This window comes from Onychomys torridus, chromosome 7 (assembly GCF_903995425.1).
Source record: "Onychomys torridus chromosome 7, mOncTor1.1, whole genome shotgun sequence".
NCBI classification, from domain to species: Eukaryota; Metazoa; Chordata; class Mammalia; order Rodentia; family Cricetidae; genus Onychomys; species Onychomys torridus.
In genome coordinates, this window is record NC_050449.1 from 48,011,127 (window position 1) to 48,034,012 (window position 22,886).

General features: G+C 47.9%; 1 protein-coding gene across 1 annotated transcript in view; it reads right to left on the reverse strand.

Moving 5' to 3' along the window:
• Nucleotides 1–98: 98 nt before the first annotated feature.
• The window catches only part of Acsbg1 (acyl-CoA synthetase bubblegum family member 1), a 63,206-nt gene continuing 40,418 nt past the window's right edge, over nucleotides 99–22,886 (reverse strand). Inside the window, 9 exon segments of the mRNA XM_036191965.1 lie at nucleotides 99–672; nucleotides 3,666–3,912; nucleotides 4,370–4,509; nucleotides 9,557–9,774; nucleotides 11,079–11,309; nucleotides 12,468–12,649; nucleotides 16,502–16,678; nucleotides 16,976–17,125; nucleotides 17,215–17,295. Of these exon segments, the coding sequence (XP_036047858.1) occupies nucleotides 587–672; nucleotides 3,666–3,912; nucleotides 4,370–4,509; nucleotides 9,557–9,774; nucleotides 11,079–11,309; nucleotides 12,468–12,649; nucleotides 16,502–16,678; nucleotides 16,976–17,125; nucleotides 17,215–17,295 (1,512 nt within the window). The 3' untranslated portion in view covers nucleotides 99–586.

A 22,886-nucleotide genomic window follows, 5' to 3' on the forward strand; every position in this document is an offset into this window, starting at 1 on the left:
CTAATGATGTACTACTAATGGTTACTCACATCCTGTGGGTTAACTGTTCATGCGCTCTGTCCCACCCACCCAATTGACAAAAAACACCGGGTACTTGCTGAGGTCTGTTAAAAGGTTTAATACTCAAAATGACACATTTAAATACAGTCGCGTAGGCGGCGGCAGTTTGTTAAGCATCAAGCCTGTTGTGTGTGAGGTGGAAGAGCGTCTGGTACTAGTGTCCGAGAAGGTGCCGGAGTTAAGTCAGGCCCTGCTGTCTCTGCAGCACACGTTAGTAATGGGACTGTCATCCTTTCCCCTCTCCTCCAACAGCCTGCCCCGGGAGACCTGTTCCGAGAACTAGAACCTTGTAAGTCTGCCTGGACTGAGGCCAAAATGAACAGTCTTCCCTTTCGGAAGGAGAATGATCTCACCTGACACCAGCACAGGAGCAGTGGTTAAGGTATTGGAGATGTCAGTGCTGTGCCCTGAACTAGGGGTGAAGGCAGCTTGTCAGAGTTCTCATGTCCAGGGGAGGCACCTGGAGCTCAGGAAGATGCCCGACAGCCTGTCCTCCTCCGGTGGGCACCATGAGCATGGCTCTTGATTACTGTTTGTGCTCTTGATAAAAGGAATCGATGATGTCTTTGTACTTCTCCAGAACCGTGAGCCGTTTCAGTTTCATGGTGGGGCCTGAAAGGAAAATTGGGAGGAACGGGTGAAGCCTAGGTTTGGTGCCTTGAGAAAGTAAGGTAGTTTGAATGAGAGTGGCCTCTGAAGGCTCCTTATGTTTGAGCACTTGGTTTCTGGTTGGTGGAACTGTTTGGGAAGGACGAGGGGATCGGCCTCAGGGGAGGTGTGTCACTGGGGGTGACATTTTCGAGTTCTCTCTTAGCTGTTCTTGCAGCCAGGCCTCTGCTCTTGTGGACTCTGGCCCTCTGGAACTGTAAGCCCATTGAACACTTTCTTGTAAAGTTGCCTTGGTCATGGTGTTTCATCACAGCAGTAGACAAGTAACCACAACAGACCTCACATGAGACCCAGAAGACAGGAAGAAGCCAGAGAAGCAGGGTGTGCTGTACAGCCAGCCCCTGAGGCAAGAGTCCAGCATCATCCCCTGAGCCTCCCTGTGTCAACGCGAACTAGGGTTGGTCGGCAGCCAGTAGGGTACAGAGGAGGTGATAGAGTGTCACTTCCAGGAGCAGAAGTGACTTGTTTTCTATTACATAGTAAGGTAGTGCTCACTGTCTCCTTGGCCTGTCTGTCCCCATCATGATCCTCAACTGATTCTTCCTTGAATGAACATACCCTGTCTGTCAGAATACAGGGGTGTGGGTCCAGAAACCTTTTCAGATACCTAACTAATCCATACACTTCAAGCATTCTCCGGACTACTGAGAGCACCAAATACAGTACAAATGGTGTGTAAATAAACTAGTGTTTATATAATGGGAAAAATTTCTGTGTAGTCAGGCCTCTGTGGCCTGGAATCCGAGCTACCCAGGAGGCTGAGACAAGTTCAAGGCCTGCCTGAGCTACAGTGAGTTCAGGGCTGCCAGCCTGGGCAATTCAGAAAGACTTGAGCCTCGGCAGTTTAGAAAGACTTTGTCTCAAACTTGAAAAAGTAAAGGGAACCAGGGAGATAGCTCAGTAGTAGAGCTCTTGCCTGGCATGTTGAAGTTCCTAGAGTCAATCCCAGAACTGGGGGGAGGGGGTCCACATAGTCACATGAATTTTCTGTTTCAAGTTTTTGATCTGATGTTGATTAGACCCATAGACGTGGGACCTGTGCATGCAGAGTATCAACTGCAAATGATGGTCGCAGTCCCACCCAGCCTGTCTCGGGCGCTCTGTCAGATCATTCCTTCTAGGGTAAGCCAGCTGCCAGGCTAGGACACGCAAGCAGCCTGTGGGGAGGTCTGCAGACCAAGAACTGAAGCCTGTTGCCCCGCTGAGCCAGTTTGAGGGGTCAGTTATATGAGTGGGTAACAAGTGCCCCCGGGCTCCCGGCGTCTGCCACCCAGCCCCCTCTGACCAGTGTCATGAAAATTCCCAGTCTGGCCGCTCAGATCAGCTGCTCCCGACTCTTGGCTCACCAAAATGAAGATAATGTTTATTATTTGTTTGTTTATTTGAGACGGGGTCTTGTGTAGTCTAGGCTGGCCCTGGACTCACTGTGTAGCAGAGGCTAGCCTTAAACTCCTGACCTTCCTGCCTTCACCTCCTGAGTGCTTGGGATGTCAAGCGCATCCTACCACCCTAGGCTCCGTGTCTATTGTTCACGCTCCTCCGTCTCTCAGCAATAGCTGATCCACAAAACCTTCCTGCCTTTCAGGGACAGTTCAGAATGACGGACTTAGATTGGATGGGTCGGGGTGTGTGCGGGAAGCTCCCACATCTTAATGTCTAAAGTGGCTTCCTCAAATTGCTTTTCTTGTCTTTTCTTTTTTAAAGATTTATTTATTTATTGTGTATACAGCATGTGTCTCTGCAGGCCAGAAGAGGGCGCCAGATCTCATTACAGATAGTTGTGAGCCACCATGTGGTTGCTGGGAATTGAACTCAGGACCTCTGGAAGAGCAGTCAGTGCTCTTCACTTCTGAGCCATCTCTCCAGGCCCTCAAATTGCTTTTCTTAGCCTTTGTTTCTCCCACTTAATACAAGGTTGAAAGGGCCCCAACTTAAGGTACTGGGTGACTTAAAGTTTTTTTTGTACATAACTCAACCCCCAACTAGAAACATCAAGGTTAGGGTCTTTATAAGCTGCCTGGAGAAGACACCTTCCATTCAGTTAGTTGTCCTTGCATTTAGTTTGAACAAACCTGGTTATATATTCCCAGCATCTCTGATACTGATGCAGAGCACTGCTGCAGACAGGGTGTCTGCTTTCAGTGTGTGTGGATCTGAGGGTCTCACCAAAGAGCCGTGTTCAGTGTTCTGAGCCATGAGCACCCCAACATGCCCAACAGCTAGGAGAGACTCCTCTAGCCAGGTGGAGCTGCACCACAAGCTCTTCTGGGCTTGAACTATGGTCCAGATAGTTCTACTCTCTTACCAGCCATGTGGCTCATGTCAAAGACTATAGTGGTCTCACTGCAGTCCCAATGCCAGTGGGGTTACGTTGTGTACCAGATGAGTGCACTATAACTCAACAGAATAGAGTCTCATGGTTAAGGCAAAGCTAAACGTTTCATGTTCATATTGGTAAGTTCTGGCACATGTGTAATACATGCATCTCTATGTTCACAGGTTTCAGGACCTCCCTACCCCAATACCAGATTCCAGTGTTCTGGCCCTGTCTGTGATATGACAGGTATTTGCCAATGACCAACATGTCTTCCTTTATGCTTCTAAGTTGTCTCTAGATAGTTTTTGATACCTAAGACACTGTAAATATTTTGTGAGGATTTGTACTCTATTATTTAAGAGATTTAAAAAAGCTGTGTATGTTCAGGATAGATACAATTTTTCCTCTTAGTATTTCTAATTCAAAGTGGTTGCATCCAATGGATTTGGAAGTGACTGTTTTTCAGGCTGAATGCAGTCAGAGGCATCCAGCTCAGACGCTGTCCAAAGCCCTATCTGACACCTTCTGCTATGGCTACTTCCTAATAGGCTCCTCCCTGCCACTGCCCCGGGCTTTGCCCTCCCATACAGCCCCAGGAACAGTGAAAAGAAAAACTTACCCAGTTCCCCACCCGAAATGGAGAAGTCACGTTTGAGAATGGCCCACTTCTGGATGTGGTAGGGCCGGGCTGCCGCATTTGCATTCACCCTCTGGATCCCTTCATGGATGGCCTGATACACAGCCTCATCTCTCTGCCCCACAATCTCCGATACAGTGCTGGCTCTGCTGCCCACCCTCTGGCAGAACTCCACAGCCTGCTCAGTCAGGTTGTCTGTTGGCTCAGATGTTTCTGGGTCCAGCGTGCACTGAAAAGAGAAAAGATGAGGATCCATCCCTCTCCACAGAACCAAGCTCTGATTTGGGAGGATGTCACAGACAGCAAAGTGGGAGTTCCTACCGACTCTGTTTCATAGTGATGCTTCTAGGGTGGGCAAGATGCTGTGATGAGCCCAGAGAAATGGAAGGACAGTGGGCTGAGGATTAAACCTCTGTTGGTGATGTCAGCACCTGTTCATCAGGGGCGATACCCCTATCTGGCTGGGATGCTGGGGCCCTGAGCATATGGAAGGGCATCTAGACCTTTGCAAACTGAAATGTACTGGAAAGTGGGAAGGATCACCTCGGTAGCCCAATGGGGCAGAGGAATTTCCACACACACACACCCACAGTGCTCAGGATCAAACTGTGAATGCCAGGCTTGCCTCAGGCTACACCGCAGGCCACCCTCCTGCTACACCTCCAGAGCCAGGACCCTCAACATACCTTCAGGGTTAGCAGCATGGACAGGAACTTCCTCTGGTCCCCGATCAGCATGGCACTACTGATGATAGGTAGCTCTGTCTTCACAGCTTCCTCGATGGGCACTGGGGGCACATTCTCCCCACCTGCAGTGATGATTAATTCTGTGGAGGCAAGTCAGGTCCAGGCTGAACCACATTCCTAGGCCACAGTTGGAGGCCTGAGCAGCAGGCACAGTGCTGGAGATGCCCTTGTGAGAGCCAAGGAGCAGGGCCTGCCCCCCCCCCCCCCCCCCCCCCCCCCGCCCTTGAGGACAGCTGCTTCCCATTTCTCATTCTTCCATTCCTCAGCCTATTGTCTCAGTCCCTCTCTGCACAGCCAGCTCATCCCATGGTGCTCACTAGCCTCTTACTCTGCCCCTGCTCAGCCAGCGACATTTCCCTTCCCTCCTTCCCTCTACCTGCTAACTGCCAGTTAATTATAAGGCAGTCATGCCCAGGTGCATGGTTTGGGAGGCACAGGCCAGAACTTTACACACACAGGTTTATTCAGTGCCCACAGTCAGCTTCTAATGAAGGGCTCTCTCATTACCATTTGCAGAGAGGAAACAGAGGCTGGAAGTTTAGTAACTCATCCACTGCTTCCTGGGGCTGAATAACAGAGCTCAGGTTTACACCCAGTTCAGTTCTGAGACCCAGCGCTTAACATCCTCCCTCCCCTGCTATGGGGCCCTTCATTGCCCACGCCATTCTCTCTGGACAGACCTCCTTTCCACATGGCCAGCTTCTACCTGTTTTCTTCCAGGTGCTGCTCAGCAGCCCAGCTGTTCTGATGGCTTCCTTCTCGGAGCTGTCCACATGCATCTCTCTACCCACCCAGGGCACCCACCCCCACCACCCCCAGAGCCCCTTCTGACCACTTCTTTCTCTGAGCTGTTCTCATGCATCTACCCAGCCAGGGCACATGTTTCAATTAGTATTTATGGTGTCTCTGTGGGAAAGGTCAAAGCCACAGCACACCATTCAAGGTTACAGTCTTCTGTTCTGAGTGATGATAGATTTCCAGGCTAGAAAGCAAGAAACTCAATGGAATCAAACACTGAAAATCTTTCCAGCGAATCCCGTACTGGATGTGAGAGCAGCTGGAAACCCTGGCAGAGGAAGAGCCATCTCCCAGGACAAGATTCTGACATTTTCCTTATACGCCCATACTTCCTGCATTTCCATAAACTGTAGCAGTATGCTGTGGGCAAGGCCAAGAGGAGCTGAGAACTTCCTCTTTCCCTTTGGTCCAGCCAAAGTGTAGACAAACCCATTGTCTTTTAGAAAAAAATAAGATAAAATTATATAAAATAAATGCATTAAACACACTTTGGTTTGTGAGATTGTCTCCTGTCCTATGTTATCTTATTCAAAAACGGTCACTGGCCACATTCTGTGCACAGGTCCAGCCTGACATTAGGCACAGTATAAGACAGTGCCTGGTGGTGAGGCATTCACAGGTGGGGCTGACAGGAACACTGGAGTTACAGGGGACAGGAAGCATGTGGCCCTACAGATGAGAAGCATAGAGAGGTTTGACAGGCAGAGCCCATAGAAGCACATAGCCTCTGGGGGCTGAGGTGGGTGAGCCAGGGCGAAGAGGGCTCAGGACCAATCAACACAAGGGGGAGGGGGGGAGTCTTCCCTGCAGACGGGAAGTACCATAGAATATTCCAGTGATCTAGCCAGTGACTGACAAGATGGGAGTTCTGGAGGGGAGGAGCTTGCTAGACAGAGATCCACGCAAGTTCAAAATGATCAGGGTTTGCTGGAGTAGCAGATGGCAGAGAAAAACAGAAACTCTGGAAACATGGAGAGACAGCTCTGGCCTCGCTCATGGCTGCCCTCCTGAGCCTCACTCACCCCTGCCTTCTGTCACTCCCACCCTCCCCACTCCTTATCCTCAATAAGGGACTAAAACCCTTTAGAAAACTAACATGGGATGGAATTTCCTGAGTCTAATGAAGAGCATCTTCAACAAGTCTATAGCAAACACATTTAGCAACAACAAACTCTAGAGGATAGGTCCTGCAATAGGTCCGGCAGGTGAAAGTACTACCTGAGGCAAGACTGGTGACCCAAGTTCGATTCCCCTGAGCCCGTGAAAAACCAGGCGTGGTAGTGTACACCTGTGATCCCAATGCTCCTACAGTAAAGTGGGAGGTACAGATAGAATTACCCAGAAGCTCATGGGTAGCTAGCCAAGAGTATGCAGTGAAGAAAAATAAGAGAGGCCCCACTTCAATAAGGTGGAAGGTAAAATTGACTCCTGAAAGTTGTCCTCAGACATCCACACATGAGCCATGGCATGTATGCATCCGTGCACATGCAAATGTTAAAATTAAAAAATTTTAATTAAATTTTTTTAAATGTTGAAGCTGTTCGGCTGCGATTGGGAACAAAACAGGAATTTCCTCTATCACACACTGTGTTTCTTCTGTTCTTTGTGCAGTTGGTGCTTGGGGTCAAACCCAGCCCAACGACTACCATTCAACACTGTGAAAGAACAGGTTTTCCTAACCTGAGTGAGAATGCATAAATAATAATAGTAATAATAATGACGATGACTGAATGAAAAGGAAGGAATACAATTGTTACTAAGTATAGATGACATGATTTGTCCAAAGGAAATTCAAAAGGATACACATGCTAGAACTAGCATGGGGTTGGAGAGGCAGCTCCGTGGTGGAGCACTTGCCTGCTGTGGGCAGTGCCTGCTTTCATTCCACAGAACTTCAAAAAGAAAAACAATAGCAGTCACGTACATGGCACAAAACCTGTGATCCCCGCAGCCAGGAGGCTGAGGCAGAAGGATTGCTATGAGTTCTCGGCCAGCTTGGACTACCTAGCAAAACCCTGTTTAATAAATCGACGAGCAAACACAAGAGTCCGAAACAATCGCTCTGAACTTGCTATGGGCCTTTGCAGCAGGGCCTGGTGGCGCCTGTCATCCCAGCTGCTTGGCAAGCTTAAGGCGCCACAAGGATTAAAAGTTAGAGGGCAGGGCTGGAGAGATGGCTCAGAGGTTAAGAGCACCGACTGCTCTTCCAGAGGTCCTGAGTTCAATTCCCAGCAACCACATGGTGGCTCACAACCATCTGTAAAGAGATCTGGTGCCCTCTTCTGGCCTGCAGTCATACATGCTGTATACATAATAAATAAATAAATCTTAAAAAAATTTCTTTTGAGGGAAAGCCCAGCAGTGGTGGCGCATGCCTTTAATCCCAGCACTCGAGAGGCAGAGGCAGGCAGATCTCTGTGAGTTCCAGGCCGGCCTGGTCTACAGAGCGAGATCCAGGACAGCCAGAGCTACACAGAGAAGCCCTGTCTCAAAAAAACCAAAACCAAGCCAACAAACAAAAAGTTGGAGGGCAGCCTAGGCAATATAGCATGACCCTGTCCTCAGGCAAGAGTTTGGGCAGTAGGTCAATGGTAGAGAGCTTGCCTAGCCTGCTCAAGAATCCACATTTAATCCCTAGAATAAGAAAAAGATCATTTGGCCCAAGACCAACATATAAAAAACAATTAATTGCATTGTATATCTCAGCAAGAACAAATCAAAACCAAAAAAAAAATTTAAATGCCATTATTTACACTAGCATACAAATAAAATTCTCCAAGTGGATATTAGTTTAGGGATGCAAAAACTCTATACTGAACACTAGACTACACTGTTGGGAGAAAAGTCAAAAGACGTCAGTAAACAGAGAGGGAGACAGCACATTCAGAGACTGCAGAGTCAACTCTGAGAGATGTACAAACTCACAAAAGTAATCTACAAACTCAACGAGATGAAAATCATCATTTAAGCCACTCCTTTGAATACATCTGCACAGTGAGTCTAACATCCAAATGGAAATGCAAATGTCCAAGGTCACTGTGGAGAGGAAGATCATGTCTTTAGAACCCACTGAACCAGACACCAGCCGCCGCCCCCCCCCACACAACTCAACGATGGCTCACAGTCACTTGGCAGATGAGAAAGGTGGCACTGAGGGACAATGGGGAAAGGGAGTCTTTTGGTGGACAGTACTGGTATAATTGTATGCTTTTGAAGAAAAAGTATCTGGATTCTTACCTTTCACCATGCCATCTAAAAGCATGGCTATTCCTCCAGGGACTGGAATGCAGGTTTCCTCATTTGTCATTACAAAAGTGAACACTAGGTGGTGGAAGCGAGCACAGTTCCCATAGCAGCCACCTGTTGCTCCAGGGCCAGGGTTTTACCGCTGGGCTCACTGGCCAGTACAGCCCAGTCAGTGAGACCTCCTGCACCCCGAAAGGACCAGAGCTTCCTTCAGTTGGAACCTCGGTTAAGCTGCACCCCTGCCTGGGTAAGTTCCAGGAAGGAACCTCGGTTGAGCTGCACCCCTGTTGGAGCCCACCAGGTTTCCCCGTGGCTCTACCCAGCAGGACTGCATACAAGGTTGATTGGACCACGGGCCTGGGTACCAAGTGACTATAACTAGCAAGGGGAGGTCTTTTGCTCCACCCCTTAGCATTGTTATAAATAGACCTTTGGAATAAAGTTCTGGGCCGGTGGATACGGATCCAGGCCCACCTGAGTCTATCCTGTATTTTCTCTCTGTTTCTTTACTATTTCTAACTAAGTCTCTTATCCCTCATTCCTCAAGAATTCCTGGGTAAATAATTGTGGGGCCTGGTCTGTCACACACCCCTACCTGTGTGAGTTCCAGAAAGGAACCTAGGTTGAGCTGCACCACTGCCTGGGTAAGTTCCAGAAAGAGTGTGGGATTGCCACCTGGGGGCTCTGGTACCACACAAACATCTTTCCATGGAGGAGTTCCTATACTTCCCTTTCTCTGCAGAAAACACCTTTGAAGTTTCATGTTTTGTTTTATATTTTGTATCTACTCTGCTCCACTCTCTGTGGAGAGCGTCTCTGTTTCCACATAAAAATACATAATACTTATGCCTTGGAGTCTTGTCTTGTTTCTTCCAAGGAGGTAAACCCCACATCCCCCATTCACTATCTAGGTGACCTTGAAGTAGTTACATAACTTCTCTGGACATCCTTATTTGTTTGTGAAAGTACTTGCCCCAGAGCTGATGCTGTTAGAGGCACGTAACACTCATCGAGGGCTCAAGGCGGAATGAACCGTGTTGGAGTCGACTGCACTTACTGTACCTCCAGGGCAGGGGTGCTCACCTTTGAGGCGCCCAGTGATGTAGAGGAAGCCATCAGCATCCAGACGGCCCATGTCACCAGTGTGTAGCCAGCCTTCGGAATCAATGGCCTCACATGTTTTGTCCTCCATATTTAGATAGCCCATGAAGATGGTACGGCCCCACAGGCAGATCTCACCAATGCCATCCTCATCCTGATTCACCAGCTTCACCCGGCAGCCGGGTACCACCCTGCCAGAGCTGGTGATAAAAGAAACAAGGACAGAGAAAGTCCTGGGTCAGCCCCTGCTGGGGTGCTCTGGGATCTCCAACCTCTCAGTCTTCACTGGCAGCAAGGGTCCCCTGTCAGGACAATGTTGGGTGTCTTCCCCTATCACAGTTGACTTGATATATATATATATATTTTTTTTTTGACAGACTCTGATTGAAACTGGGACTCACCAATTTGAGAGTAGCTAGCCACTGAGCTCCAGTGTTCTTGCTGTCTCCATATCCTCAGCACTGGGATTAGGCATGAGCCATGACATGTACGTCAGGTTCTCACTATGTATCTCTCCCTTACCTGAAACTTATTGTGTAGACCAGGTTGGCCTTGAACTCACAGTGGACCACCTGCTTCTGTCTCCCATCTGGCTTTCTACATGGGTGCAGGGCATATGAACTCGGATTCTCATGCTCGTGTGCCAAATAATCTATCAACTGAGCCATCTTAAAAGCAGAGGGGTTTTATATTTTATTTTATTAAGTTTTATTTGTTTTTATTTTGTGTGCATTGGTGTTTTGCCTGCATATATGTCTGTGTGGGGGTGTCAGATCTCGGAGTTACAGACAGTTGTGAGCTGCCATGTGGGTGCTGGGAGTTGAACCTGGGTCCTCTGGAAAAGTAGTCAGTGCTCTTAACCACTGAGCCATCTATCTCTCCAGCCCGGGTTTTGTATTTTAATTAGCACATTAGCAGTATAAGGTAGACCCACTTGAAAGTTCTTCATCAAATGAATGAATGAATGAACGAATGAATGAATGAATGAATGGCCAAAAGGCTAATAGTAGAACCTGGAGCACTATCAGAATGAATGAATGAACGAATGAATGAATGGCCAAAAGGCTAATAGTAGAACCTGGAGCACTATCACACCAGACAGAGGAAGGTGCCAAAGCACAGCCGACCACTCTTAAATCACTCCCAGAAACGACTGCCCTCCCTGCCTTCCAGCAGCCTGGCGCTGGCCCTCAGTGGGAACTGTCAGCTCTCCTGGAACACAGCCTAGCGTTCCCTACCCTACCGCAAGAAACGGAAGAAGAAAGTTTCTTTACCAGGGACTCCTGGCCTTGGCAGCTAAGGTGTCTTCAGCCACAGGACACGTCACAGTGGCAAAGACTGCCCATCTAGATGAAGGAGGGCAAGCCAGGGTCTTGGCCTCAGATGGCACAGCTGACACTTGAGGCCAAGGCTCCAGTGAGGAAGGGAGAGTAAGAGGAACAGTTCCCCAAGGCACCCCCATGTGGGATGTGGGCTCCCGCTATGTCCCAGCTTCAGACCTCACCTGTAAAGCCGGTAGTTGTAGGGGCTGGACATGAAGTGGGGGCCTGTGCTCTCGCTGAGGCCATAGCCTGCGTACAAGCGGATGTTAAGACCCAGAAAAAAGCGCTGTGTCTCTGCAGTCATGGGGGCCGCTCCGTAGAAGTTCTTCTGACACTTGGCAAAGCCCAGAGCCTGACGGACCCTGGCTAATACTAGGTAATCGGCCAGTCTGCTTGTGAAGGGCTTCAGGTCACTGTGGGAAGGTTGGGGGAAAGAAGAGTCCACAGAAAGAAAAATCAAACACACTCACGTGAGCACACACCAATGTGGCCACTGACGTTGTCTGTTTTGATGAACTGCAAATATTCTGGACATCGGCCTTGTATGCAACGTGAATTTGTGTGAATCTGTGTGAATGCTCCTGCTGCTGCAGACATGCCATGACGTCAAACAAGCTGCCATCTCTCCAGCCCCTTCTTTCTCATTTTTTCCCCTTTTGAGACAGTCTCATGAGTTTACTTAGGCATTGAACTTACTCTGAGGCAGAGGCATACCTTAACTGCCTATCCTCCAGCCTCAGCCTCCTGAGTGCTGGGATTACAGACTTGCCTACCCCTGGCCCAGGCCTGGCTGCATAGTCACCTTTTGTGTGTGTTACTGAGGCTGTAGGGAACAGATGTGTCCACATCTCTGCCACAAAGCTGACACTGCTTCAGAAGACACACTAATAATGGAAGCCCGCCCCCACCCCTCCCTCTTGCAGGTCAAAGGACCTGAGCGCAGAGCTTTGTGCTTCCTAGGTCAGTACTCTACACTTAGTTAACACTAGTCTTAACTAAGCTGGATCCTCAACTTGAAAAGCATTTTTATATTGAAACAAGGCCAGATGTCTACTGTGGGTATCCCCAAAGCAGTCACAAGACAGATGTGATGGTCTATACCTTATAACCCCAACACTTGGAAGGCCAAGGAAGGAGAATCCTGAACTTCAGGCTAGCCTGGGCTACATAGTAAGATTTTGTCTCAATAAACAAAAAGTAACAAAAATAAGCAATCAGAAGGGATTTGGGAGAGATCTGAGTAGTCAAACCGGAAGTTGGGAAAACTAGAATGGCTAAGCCTGTATCACTGAAGCCAACTTCTGAGGGCAAGGGGTGGGCAAGAGCTACCTATCCCTAGGAGGGTGAATTCTTCAGAAAGAATAAGCCAGCCCTCCCAGCCAAAGCCCCCCCCCCCCCCCCCAAGGTCCGCGATGGTATCAGAGTGCAAGCTGAGATGCAAACAGACTATATCTAGTACAACGTTTCCCCAGATTGAAGTCCTCTGGAACCAGGACATCCTCTTAGGTTCTTGCTTGTTACTGTGTAGGAGCCAGCCCTGCACCTTCCCAGGCCTCCTGCCCCCAACTTACTCGCTAGGGCAGGTGAGGTTCTGCTCCAAGGTCACTGACATAGCCCACAGCAGCATCTTGCGCCGGATGAAGCCAGACTGAGCCGCTACTTCCTGGATCCGTTCCATGATCTTCTCCCATACACGGGGCACCCCCATGTGGGATGTAGGCTCCACTTCCCGCAGTGTGTTCACCAGGCTTCCCTGCTCAAGGCCAGAGAGAAGCAGAGCTGGTACCGGGTCTGCAGACATAAGCTTCCCAGGATAAATGCTATCCACAGGCACCCCGGGATGTGCACACACTTGTACCCAGTTTGTGTACATGCCAGTGGCTGTGGTTCAACAGCTGTATCTCCATGACTGCTAACAGAACTTTGGTGTCCCCTGCCAACCACTGTATCCAGATGCTTGGACAGTGCCTTGATGTCTCAGATCTTTCTGCATCTGTCTAACTCAAACATGATAACCTCCTTTTGCCCCATAGAGTGGTACATGTTTGTAATCCCAGCCCTTAGGAGGCTGAAGCAGGAGGCTACGCTACTAACTATTCATCTAAAAAACAAAAACCGGGTTGGGGATTTAGCTCAGTGGTAGAGTGCTTGCCTAGCAAGCTCAAGGCCCTGGGTTCGATCCTCAGCTCCAAAACAAAAAAAAAAAACAAAACAAAACAACAAAAATAACAAAACAAAACAAAAACAAAAACCCCATGCCGGGTGGTGGTGGTACACACCTGTAATTCCAGCACTCGGGAGGCAGAGGCAGGTGGATCTCTGTGAGTTCGAGGCCAGCCTGGTCTACAAAGCAAGTTCCAGGACAGCCTTCAAAGCTACAGAGAAACCCTGTCTCAAAAAACCAAAAACCAAACATAACAAACAAAAAAACTCACAATACACAATTCCACGTATAAATAAACATATATAGTCTTAGTGAACTTTTCTCGTTTGGACTGACAGTGCTCCCTCTAAGCGCTAAGGCCCACCCAACAAAATCCAAATACCAGACATGAGAAGCTGTCTTCCAGTTCTTGGCCTGGAAAGAGGCTCCCCAAATACAGCCTATTGTTGCCCTTGGGTGCCCACTCAGAGATGGAAAGTAAATCCTTATTGCTGAAGACACCACATACTTCAGACACAGGGCTCAGAAGGCCCTGAGTTAGAACTGACCTGAATGTCCCCTCCCTGAGGACTAGCTTTCATGGTATCAGAAGGTACCATACAAGCTTCCAAAGGAGAGACGCGACCAACAGTCCTATCTGTTATGGGATGCCTTTCCATATGCTGTGAATATGTGGGGCTCCCACTGGCTAGTAAATAAAGCTGCATTGGCCCATGGCAGGGCAGGATGGAGCCAGGCGGGAAAATCCAAGGGAGACAGTGAGAGGAGAAAGGAGAGCAAGGGGAGACGCCAAACCGCCATCCAAGGAGCAACACGTGATGGGACGCAGGTAAAGCCACGGAACATGCAATGATAAATTAGTAGTTATGCGTTGAGATAAGTTATAAGGGGCAGCTAGCAAGAAGCCTGAGCCATAGGTCATGTATTTTGCAATTAATTTTTTTAAAGATTTATTTATCATGTATACAATGTTCTGTCTGCATGTATCCTTGCAGGCCAGAAGAGGGCACCAGATCTCATTACAGATGGTTGTGAGCCACCATGTGGTTGCTGGGAATTGGACTCAGGACCTTTGGAAGAGCAGCCAGTGCTCTTAACCTCTGAGCCATCTCTCTAGCTCCCACAATTAATTTTTTAAATTAATGATTATTTTATAGGCGGCTGAGGGACTGCGGGGCTGGGCGGGACCGGAGAAACTTACGGCTACACCAACCCAATGACAATACCTAAGAAACACATCAGCAAACAGCATGGCCTCATAACCCTAAGAGTGGGTTGCATACTTTGATAGTAACCAACAGCTCTCTAATTGTACTTAAGACCCACTCAACAAGAGAGATGGCATGCCTGGTATCCCAGTTAACTGAAACCTAGTTAAGTCATGCTTATTGGAGGAGATTCTGCAAGGCCTAATTGTCTAAACCAGCACAATCCCTAACAACAATCTATAAATATTCATCCTTATACTCACAGAGAAGTATTGTTAAATATAAGGAGAGAAGTATTGTCTTCACTCCTTATCAAGGAGGCATCTCTTTGCAATAGACAGAACCATGACAGAAGATCATGACTAACCAAAATGCTGAGTTATGGAGCCCAGTCCCAACAGATCCATCTACAAAGAATTTTCACAGCCAAGGCTCAGGAAATATTGCAGAAGAGGGGGTGGGAAGATGGCAGGAGCCAGACCAGAGAGTTTTCTGTGAGACTGTGTCCTCCAGATGTGTCAGAAGCTACATCCATAAAGTCTCACCAACATGACCAACATGTGGGACCTGTGAGCTGAACAAGAACCCACAGATTTACCAAAGTGGACAGGGAAAAGCCCACAAGGACACAACCCTACATGAAGAACAGTAGGCAACCGAGGAAAGCTGGAGGTGGGAGAAGCAGTCTTCTCCAGGGAGGAGCACACCAATTGTTTCCAGAGCCAGCTGGTCAACCCTGAAAACATACATACAAGTAACATACGGACTGAGCAGGTTATATGTAAGAATGCATTTATGTGCGTGTGGGAACAATGAGTTAAAAGGGTCATGAATGTGAAAGATAGCGGGAGGTATATAGAAGGATTTGGAGGGAGGAGAAGGAAGGCAGAAACGTCACAATTACATATAATATCAAAAATAAGCCAGGTTTAGTGACTCACGCCTTTAATCCCAGATTTTAGGAGGCAGAGGCAGGCAGATCTCTGTGAATACAAGTCCAGCCTGGTCAACATAGTTCCAGAACAGTCAGAGCTATATAGTGAGACCCCCACCCCTTTCAAAATAAATTTAGTAAAAATCTTATTTAAAAATATTAATTGTAGGGTCTGGGGAGAGAGCTCTGAGAGCCCTTGTTGCTCTTGCAAAGGACCGGGTTCAATTCTCAGCACCCACATGATGCCTCACGAGCATCCAGTTCTAGCGGATCCAATGCCCTGTTCTGTCTTGTGACCTCTGACGGTACCAGGGACATGCAGGCAAAATGTTCAAACACATAAAATAAAATAAATATTTTAAAAAATATATCAATTATAGGTTAAATTCTTGATCTGTAGGGTTGAATTCAACATTATCAAAACTAATTTCATTTGCTTTATTACAGAGGGGGAGAGCCTATCTCAAAAAAAGAAGGTAGATGTGGCAGGAGAGATGGCTCAGTAGTTAAGAGTACTTGCTGCTCTTCCAGAGGACCAGAGTTCAGTTCCCAGCACCCACACCACGCAGCTCACAACTGCCTGAAACTCTTGCTCCAGGGGATCTGATGCTCTCTTCTGGTCTCCATGTATGTGACACACATACATCAATTAAACAATTGAAAAGTATCTCTTTTTTTTTTTTATTTTAAAGCTGGAGAATTATAGAAGAAACCAGCCGACATTGACGAGCCTTGGTGACCACAGGAGCTCATATGACACACATACACAGGTGAGCACAGGAGCATGTATGACACACACACTCCACTACTACCCCCACCACCACCAACAGCCAAACAAGGACATGCTGCCTCCTTCTCCCAGCAGGGTTTGTTTTAGAACTAAACATGCCTAAGCTACCAAGACACCAGGTCAGGAGAGCTGGCTATAGGGTCTCTGGGAACTCTTCTTAGTGGTTAAAATAAAGGTATATGTTATAAGACTGAGGTGCAGGAAGCTGTGGCCACCCTTTAATCACCTTGTGGTCATACACTGGAGAAACAGAGGCTTGATGGTATTGAAACGGAAGGGGGTAGTTTATACGGCTTAACATAATGTCATCAGCTTCCCTATTTGTTTGCTCATTTGAGTCAGGCTGGGCCAACAGCTGCTGAAAGAATTCTGAGTGTTATGTGTATTGAGAACCAGCAACCTATGGATACACACAGGGCCGATCGATTCGAGCACAGAGCTGGGTGTGCCCTGGCTCACACACTGGACACACACACACACAGGGCCAGAAGTCAGGAAGACAGACTGACCTTTAGGGCATCAGGATCTGCAAAGCAGACCTGGGCCCCCCACTGGATGCCGGTCCACAGGTCGTAGATCTGGGCAGCAATGTGGCTGAGAGGCAAGTAGCTGACCACTACCTCCTGCTGGACTTCTGCTGGCTGGATGTCCCCAGCCTGACTGCCGTACCGTGCTGTCCATGTGATCTGAGGGGAAGGAAGCCATGGGGGCTTGGGCTACTTCTGTAGATTCCCGAGCATGTAGGCGCCCTCTCAGGCTTTTCTACAGGCTCTGGAGACCTCCAGGGACAGCCCTCCACCACCACCTGCTCTCTTCCCTTTCCCCTCTGCAGGGCTCTGTCTACACCACAAATGGGGGGGGCATTCCTACTCATCTATCTCCTTAAGCTGAGCTGTCAAAGAGGCTTCCCCAGAGGCTGTTGAGGCAGGACCATGACCCAGAGTCACCTCCATCCCACCCACCCATCTGGGCATTAGTCCTACATTGTCTTGACTCAGCATCACGCCCTTGGGGTTTCCAGTGGTGCCTGATGTGTAGACCAGCACACAGCACTGGTTGGGCTGCTGGGTATCAATGATGGCATCTAGAGCCTCTTCGGGCACTTCTTGTCCCAGTTCTATGAGTTCTTCCATCTGTGGCAACACAGGGCGGAGGCGTTGGTCTGGGTCAGCTGTGTGGGCCCAGACAGGCCTACTCATCACCCAGGGCCCGCTCTTCATACCGTGTACACATTGGCCATCTTCTTTGGTGGTGGTTCTTGGTATATTACCACTGCCTTTAGATGTGGCAAGTCTTTCCAGATCTGCATGGACAAGAAAACAAATTGGGTTTCAGCAAGAGAACGGTCACATCTCAGAAAGAGCCTCATCTGCACGTGTTGGTCTGTGGCAAAAGTCTATTTCTGATCCTTGATTTCAATGGGACATCTCTGTCCATAGCTCCCCATTATGGGAACTTTGGTGCAGGGACAGTGGGGACCGAGGGGCTGATTGAACAAGTCACACAACAGAATGTTAGGTTAGTGCAGATGACAGAGACAGAGGTACAAAGGGAGCATTGTCCTTTCCAATGCTGAGTGTCTCCTAGGTTACTAAGTGAGAAAGATGTGGATCTATAGCATGGCATCTTCACCCGAGGAAGGAATGCAATGTGGACACACATGAATAGCGTACGTACATACGAGCAAGAGGTATTTCTTTCTGTTTGCTACAAGGGACCCGGGAAGGTTAAAACTAATCACCCTGACCCTCTACAGGCAGAGAGAGGGAATGGGTGGGAGAAGGAGAGAGAAGTTCCTCAGTTTAACATAATTTTAACTTCGGGATCATGTAAATATTATAATTATTTGACAATACATTCATGTGTAAAAGAGAAAAGATGATTCTCCAGTTCTTGAGAACAACCTGAAAGACCTGAATCCAACAGTCAAGTGTGGCAGCATGTGCCTGGAATCTCAGCCCTGGGGAGGCTGAGGCAGGAGCAAGCCAAAAAACCAAACCAAACCAAACCAAACAAAAACAAAAACAAAAACAAAAAAACAACCCTCAAGCAAATACAAATGAAAACCACACTTCAAGATGGTGAAACACACACATAAACACACACATAAACACACTCACATAAACAACACACACATAATCACACACACATAAACACACACACACAAACACACAAACACACACACATAAACACACATAAACACACATAAACACACATAAACACACACACATAAACACACACACATAAACACACACACATAAACACACACACATAAACACACACACATAAACACACACACATAAACACACACATAAACAACACACACATAAACACACACACATAAACACACACACATAAACAACACACATAAACAACACACACATAAACACACACATAAACAACACACATAAACAACACACATAAACAACACACACATAAACAACACACATAAACAACACACACACATAAACACACACACATAAACACACACACATAAACACACACACATAAACACACACACATAAACACACACATAAACACACACACATAAACAACACACACATAAACACACACACATAAACAACACACACATAAACACACACACATAACTGCATCAGAGGTTTTTGTTTTATTACTTGTTTGTGTGTTTTGTTTTTTCCCTATGACGAGGTCTCACTATGTAGTCCTGGCTGTCCTGGAACTGGCTCTATGGACCAGGCTGGCCTCACACTCACAGAGCTCTGCCTGCCTCTGCCTCCCGAGTGCTGGGATTAAAGTGTGTGGTGCTGGCCTCATCAGGGGATTTCATTCCTGCATTTTGATTCTTCATTCTTAGGGCAGAGTTAAAGGAAATTCCGAACTTCATTGAGCAGTCTTTTTACTTAATCTGTGTGTGTTCATGTGTATGCACACTTTACCGTGCCCAGCGTTTGTATGGTCTAGGGGCACCTACGTCCCCATGATTGTACAGCAAGCTCCTCACTGGTTGAGTCATTTTCCTAGCTCTCTCCTACTTTATTTTGCCTTTAGATGGTTTTTATTTATTATTATTGTGTGTATATGATGGGTATAACATACACATGTCATGGCACACCTGTGTGAAGGTCAGAGAACCTTGTAGAGTTGGCTCCACATTTATGTGAGTTCTAGGGATTGAACTCAGGTCATCAGATTTATCCATCTAGCCAGCCCAATCTCCCCTGCCTGTGTGTGTGTGTGGGGGGGGGCTTTTTGAGACAGGGCCTCATGTAATTCAGGCTGGCTTCAAACTTGTGGCCTTGGCTGACCTTGAACTTCTGAACTTTCTCCTTCCACTTCCTAAGTGCCGGACTTACATGTGTGCGCCACCATGTCTGGCTTCACCAGTCTTATTTGGCAATAAATCTATAATGGTGTTTTGAAATTATTTGGTATGTATTATAGGATTAGGTCAATGTTATTAGCTGCTACAATTTTTAAGGCTAGATAAGAGAAATTCATGAACAAAATCAAAGTTAAATCCCATCATGTAGTGTTTGAATCAGAGCTATCACTGTGAATTAAGACTTAACTGGACACATAAAGACACAGACAGACACACAGACACTCCTGAGAGAAATGAGTGAGGTGAGTTTCTACAAATTCAATGTTCTGTCTGAAGATGTGAAAGGAGAGGAAAAACCAGCAGAGGGTGAAAAGTGAGGGAGAGAGGGAGGGGTGAGAGGGTGAGATGGAGGGAGGGGTGAGGAGGGTGAGATGGAGGGAGGGGTGAGAGGGTGAGATGGAGGGAGGGGTGAGAGGGTGAGATGGAGGGAGGGGTGAGGAGGGTGAGAATAAGGGAGGGGTAAGAGGGTGAGATGGAGGGAGGGGTGAGGAGGGTGAGATGGAGGGAGGGGTGAGGAGGGTGAGATGGAGGGAAGGGTGAGGAGGGTGAGAATAAGGGAGGGGTGAGGAGGGTGAGAATAAGGGAGGGGTGAGGAGGGTGAGAATAAGGGAGGGGTAAGAGGGTGAGATGGAGGGAGGGGTGAGAGGGTGAGAAGAAGGGAGGGGTGAGAGGGTGAGATGGAGGGAGGGGTGAGAGGGTGAGATGGAGGAAGGGGTGAGGAGGGGTGAGATGGAGGGAGGGGTGAGGAGGGTGAGATGGAGGGAGGGGTGAGGAGGGTGAGATGGAGGGAGGGGGGAGGAGGGTGAGATGGAGGGAGGGGTGAGGAGGGTGAGATGGAGGGAGGGGTGAGGAGGGTGAGATGGAGGGAGGGGTGAGGAGGGTGAGATGGAGGGAGGGGTGAGGAGGGTGAGATGGAGGGAAGGGTGAGGAGGGTGAGAATAAGGGAGGGGTGAGGAGGGTGAGAATAAGGGAGGGGTGAGGAGGGTGAGAATAAGGGAGGGGTGAGGAGGGTGAGATGGAGGGAGGGGTGAGAGGGTGAGAATAAGGGAGGGGTGAGAGGGTGAGATGGAGGGAGGGGTGAGAGGGTGAGATGGAGGAAGGGGTGAGGAGGGTGAGATGGAGGGAGGGGTGAGAGGGTGAGATGGAGGGAGGGGTGGGAGGGTGAGATGGAGGAAGGGGTGAGGAGGGTGAGATGGAGGGAGGGGTGAGAGGGTGAGATGGAGGGAGAGCAGGAGGAGGGAGAAGGAGAGGGAGGAGAAGAGGAGGCATGTAGGATGTGTGCTTATTGGACTGAGGTGAGAGAGACGGGTCAGGAAGGCAAGGAAGTTCAGATGCATGGACCAGAGAGCTATGGAAGGGAGGGTCCCAGACATGCTCCTAGGGCCAGTGACTCATGGGCTCAACATCCATGCTGACAGACATCTCTTTGATGAAAGCTTATAAAAGCAGACAGAGCAATGGCTGGGCCATAGGAAACGGGCCTCACATAGGTATCTTGGAGGCCATGAAGCAGAGACCCAGAAAAGCCATGTCTTAAAGGGGTTGAATTTGAACTTGCCCTCAAAAGAAGTTTAGAGCAGAAAAAAATTAGTTGTGGTACAATATAAAGAAATTTAATATATGTATAATTGAAATCCCTAAGTATGCTTTAAAAATTAAGTTGGAGAATTGTCTAAGTTAGATTAAAACTATAAATCCACCAAACCTAGAATCTCAGTGAATTCAAAGCAAGATACACACACACACACACACACACACACACACACACACACACACACACATACACACATACAAGTGAATAAACTGACTAAAAAGAAAAAACTCCAAGATACAGCCGAGCGAAGTCCTAAAATCAGTGATACAGAAAGCATCTTGAGTCAGGCTAATGCAGTGCCTGGACAACACAGGTATAAGGATTAGGTGTTCACGGCTAGCCTCAAAAGAGCAAACGAAACAAGTCTTAAAAGCAGCCAGAGAAGCCAGGGTGGTGCACACCTTAACCCAGCACTCAGGAGGCAGAGGCAGGTGGATCTACATGAGTTCAATGCCAGCCTGGTCTACACAGTGAGTTTCAGAACAGCCAGGACTACACGGCTAAATTCTGTCTTGAAAAACAAACAAACAAACAAAGGCAGCCAGAGAAATAAATATATTGTAATGCAGAACAAAGAGAGATCACAAACTTCTACCAGGAACCACACACAAAGAAAACATTGGGATGAATCTTTAAGGAGAAAGGAAGGGTCAACCAAGAATTCAAAATCAGACTAAATTAATCTTTCAACAAATGAAGTCAAAAGTAATATATTTTCAGAAAAAGAGGAGCTGAAAGAATGTATTGCTATAGAAATCTAAGGAATGCTGAGGAATGAGCCAGCAAGATGACTTCAAGGGTATACCCCTGCCCTGAAGCCTGACAATTTGAGTTTAATTCCCAGGACCTCCTTTGTGGGAGGAGAGAACCAACTCTGAAAGTTATCCTTTGACTTCCTCTGATAGGTTTCAAACCTGGGACAAATGCCTGAAGTGTCCATTAATGTATCAAAGCCGACTCCTCCCTGTGTCCCCAGACCCCACCTGTTACAGGGTCCTCCGGGCTGGCACCCCACACCCTAACCTAAACTTCTCCAGCCCAGGGACTGGCTACCCTTCCCTGTACAATCCAGCCATTTTGGTTACCTGGTCTTTTTTGTCTACTCTCCTTTGGGCCTCCTGGCTGCTGGACCTGGTTCCCTCTCTCCCTTTCTGTGATAGGGTTTTTTTTGTTTGTTTGTTTGGTTGGTTTTTTTTTTGTTTTTTTGTTTTTGTTTTTTTTTTTGAGCTGAGGATCAAACCCAGGGCCTCGAGCTTGCTAGGCAAGTGCTCTACTACTGACCTAAATCCCCAACCCTCTCCACTTCTCCCTGCTCCCCTCCTCACATGGCTCAGGGTCATGTCCACTCAGGACAGATGTCCCTGACTCTGGCTATGCTCTCCCACATGTCTATAATAAACTTTCTCCTCCATCATAACTAGGAGCAGTCATGTCCTTTACTTTTACAACTTTTTTTTCATTCACTCAGTATGCATGTGCCCCCCCAACCTACTCCCCCACCCCCCCCCCCCACACGTACATGTTAAGCGTGAATGTAAAGTCCTCACTATTTTCCTCTGAAGTTAGTTTGCTTCTGTGAAACTCACTGTGGGGTTTGTAGGTCTGCCTGTATGCTGCTGTGGGCTCCCATCACACGTGAAACAGTATGCTGTCTGAAGGTGCACTGTGATATGTTCAAGATGCATATCATAAGGTCTAGAGCAAACCCTGAGCAAAATGGCAGCCAAGAGAGAATGGAGTGCCAAACACAACACAAGCCCCATGCAGAAGTCAGAAAGGGGCAAAGAACAAGCAGCCACATGGTTGACAATTCTGTTTGTCAGATGGGATAAAAAGGTAAGACCCAATACATGCCGGGTGCAAAAGACTCATTGAAATTTAAAGGCACAAAGTTCTATTTATTTGTTTCTGTCTGTCTGTATGTGCATGGTTGTGT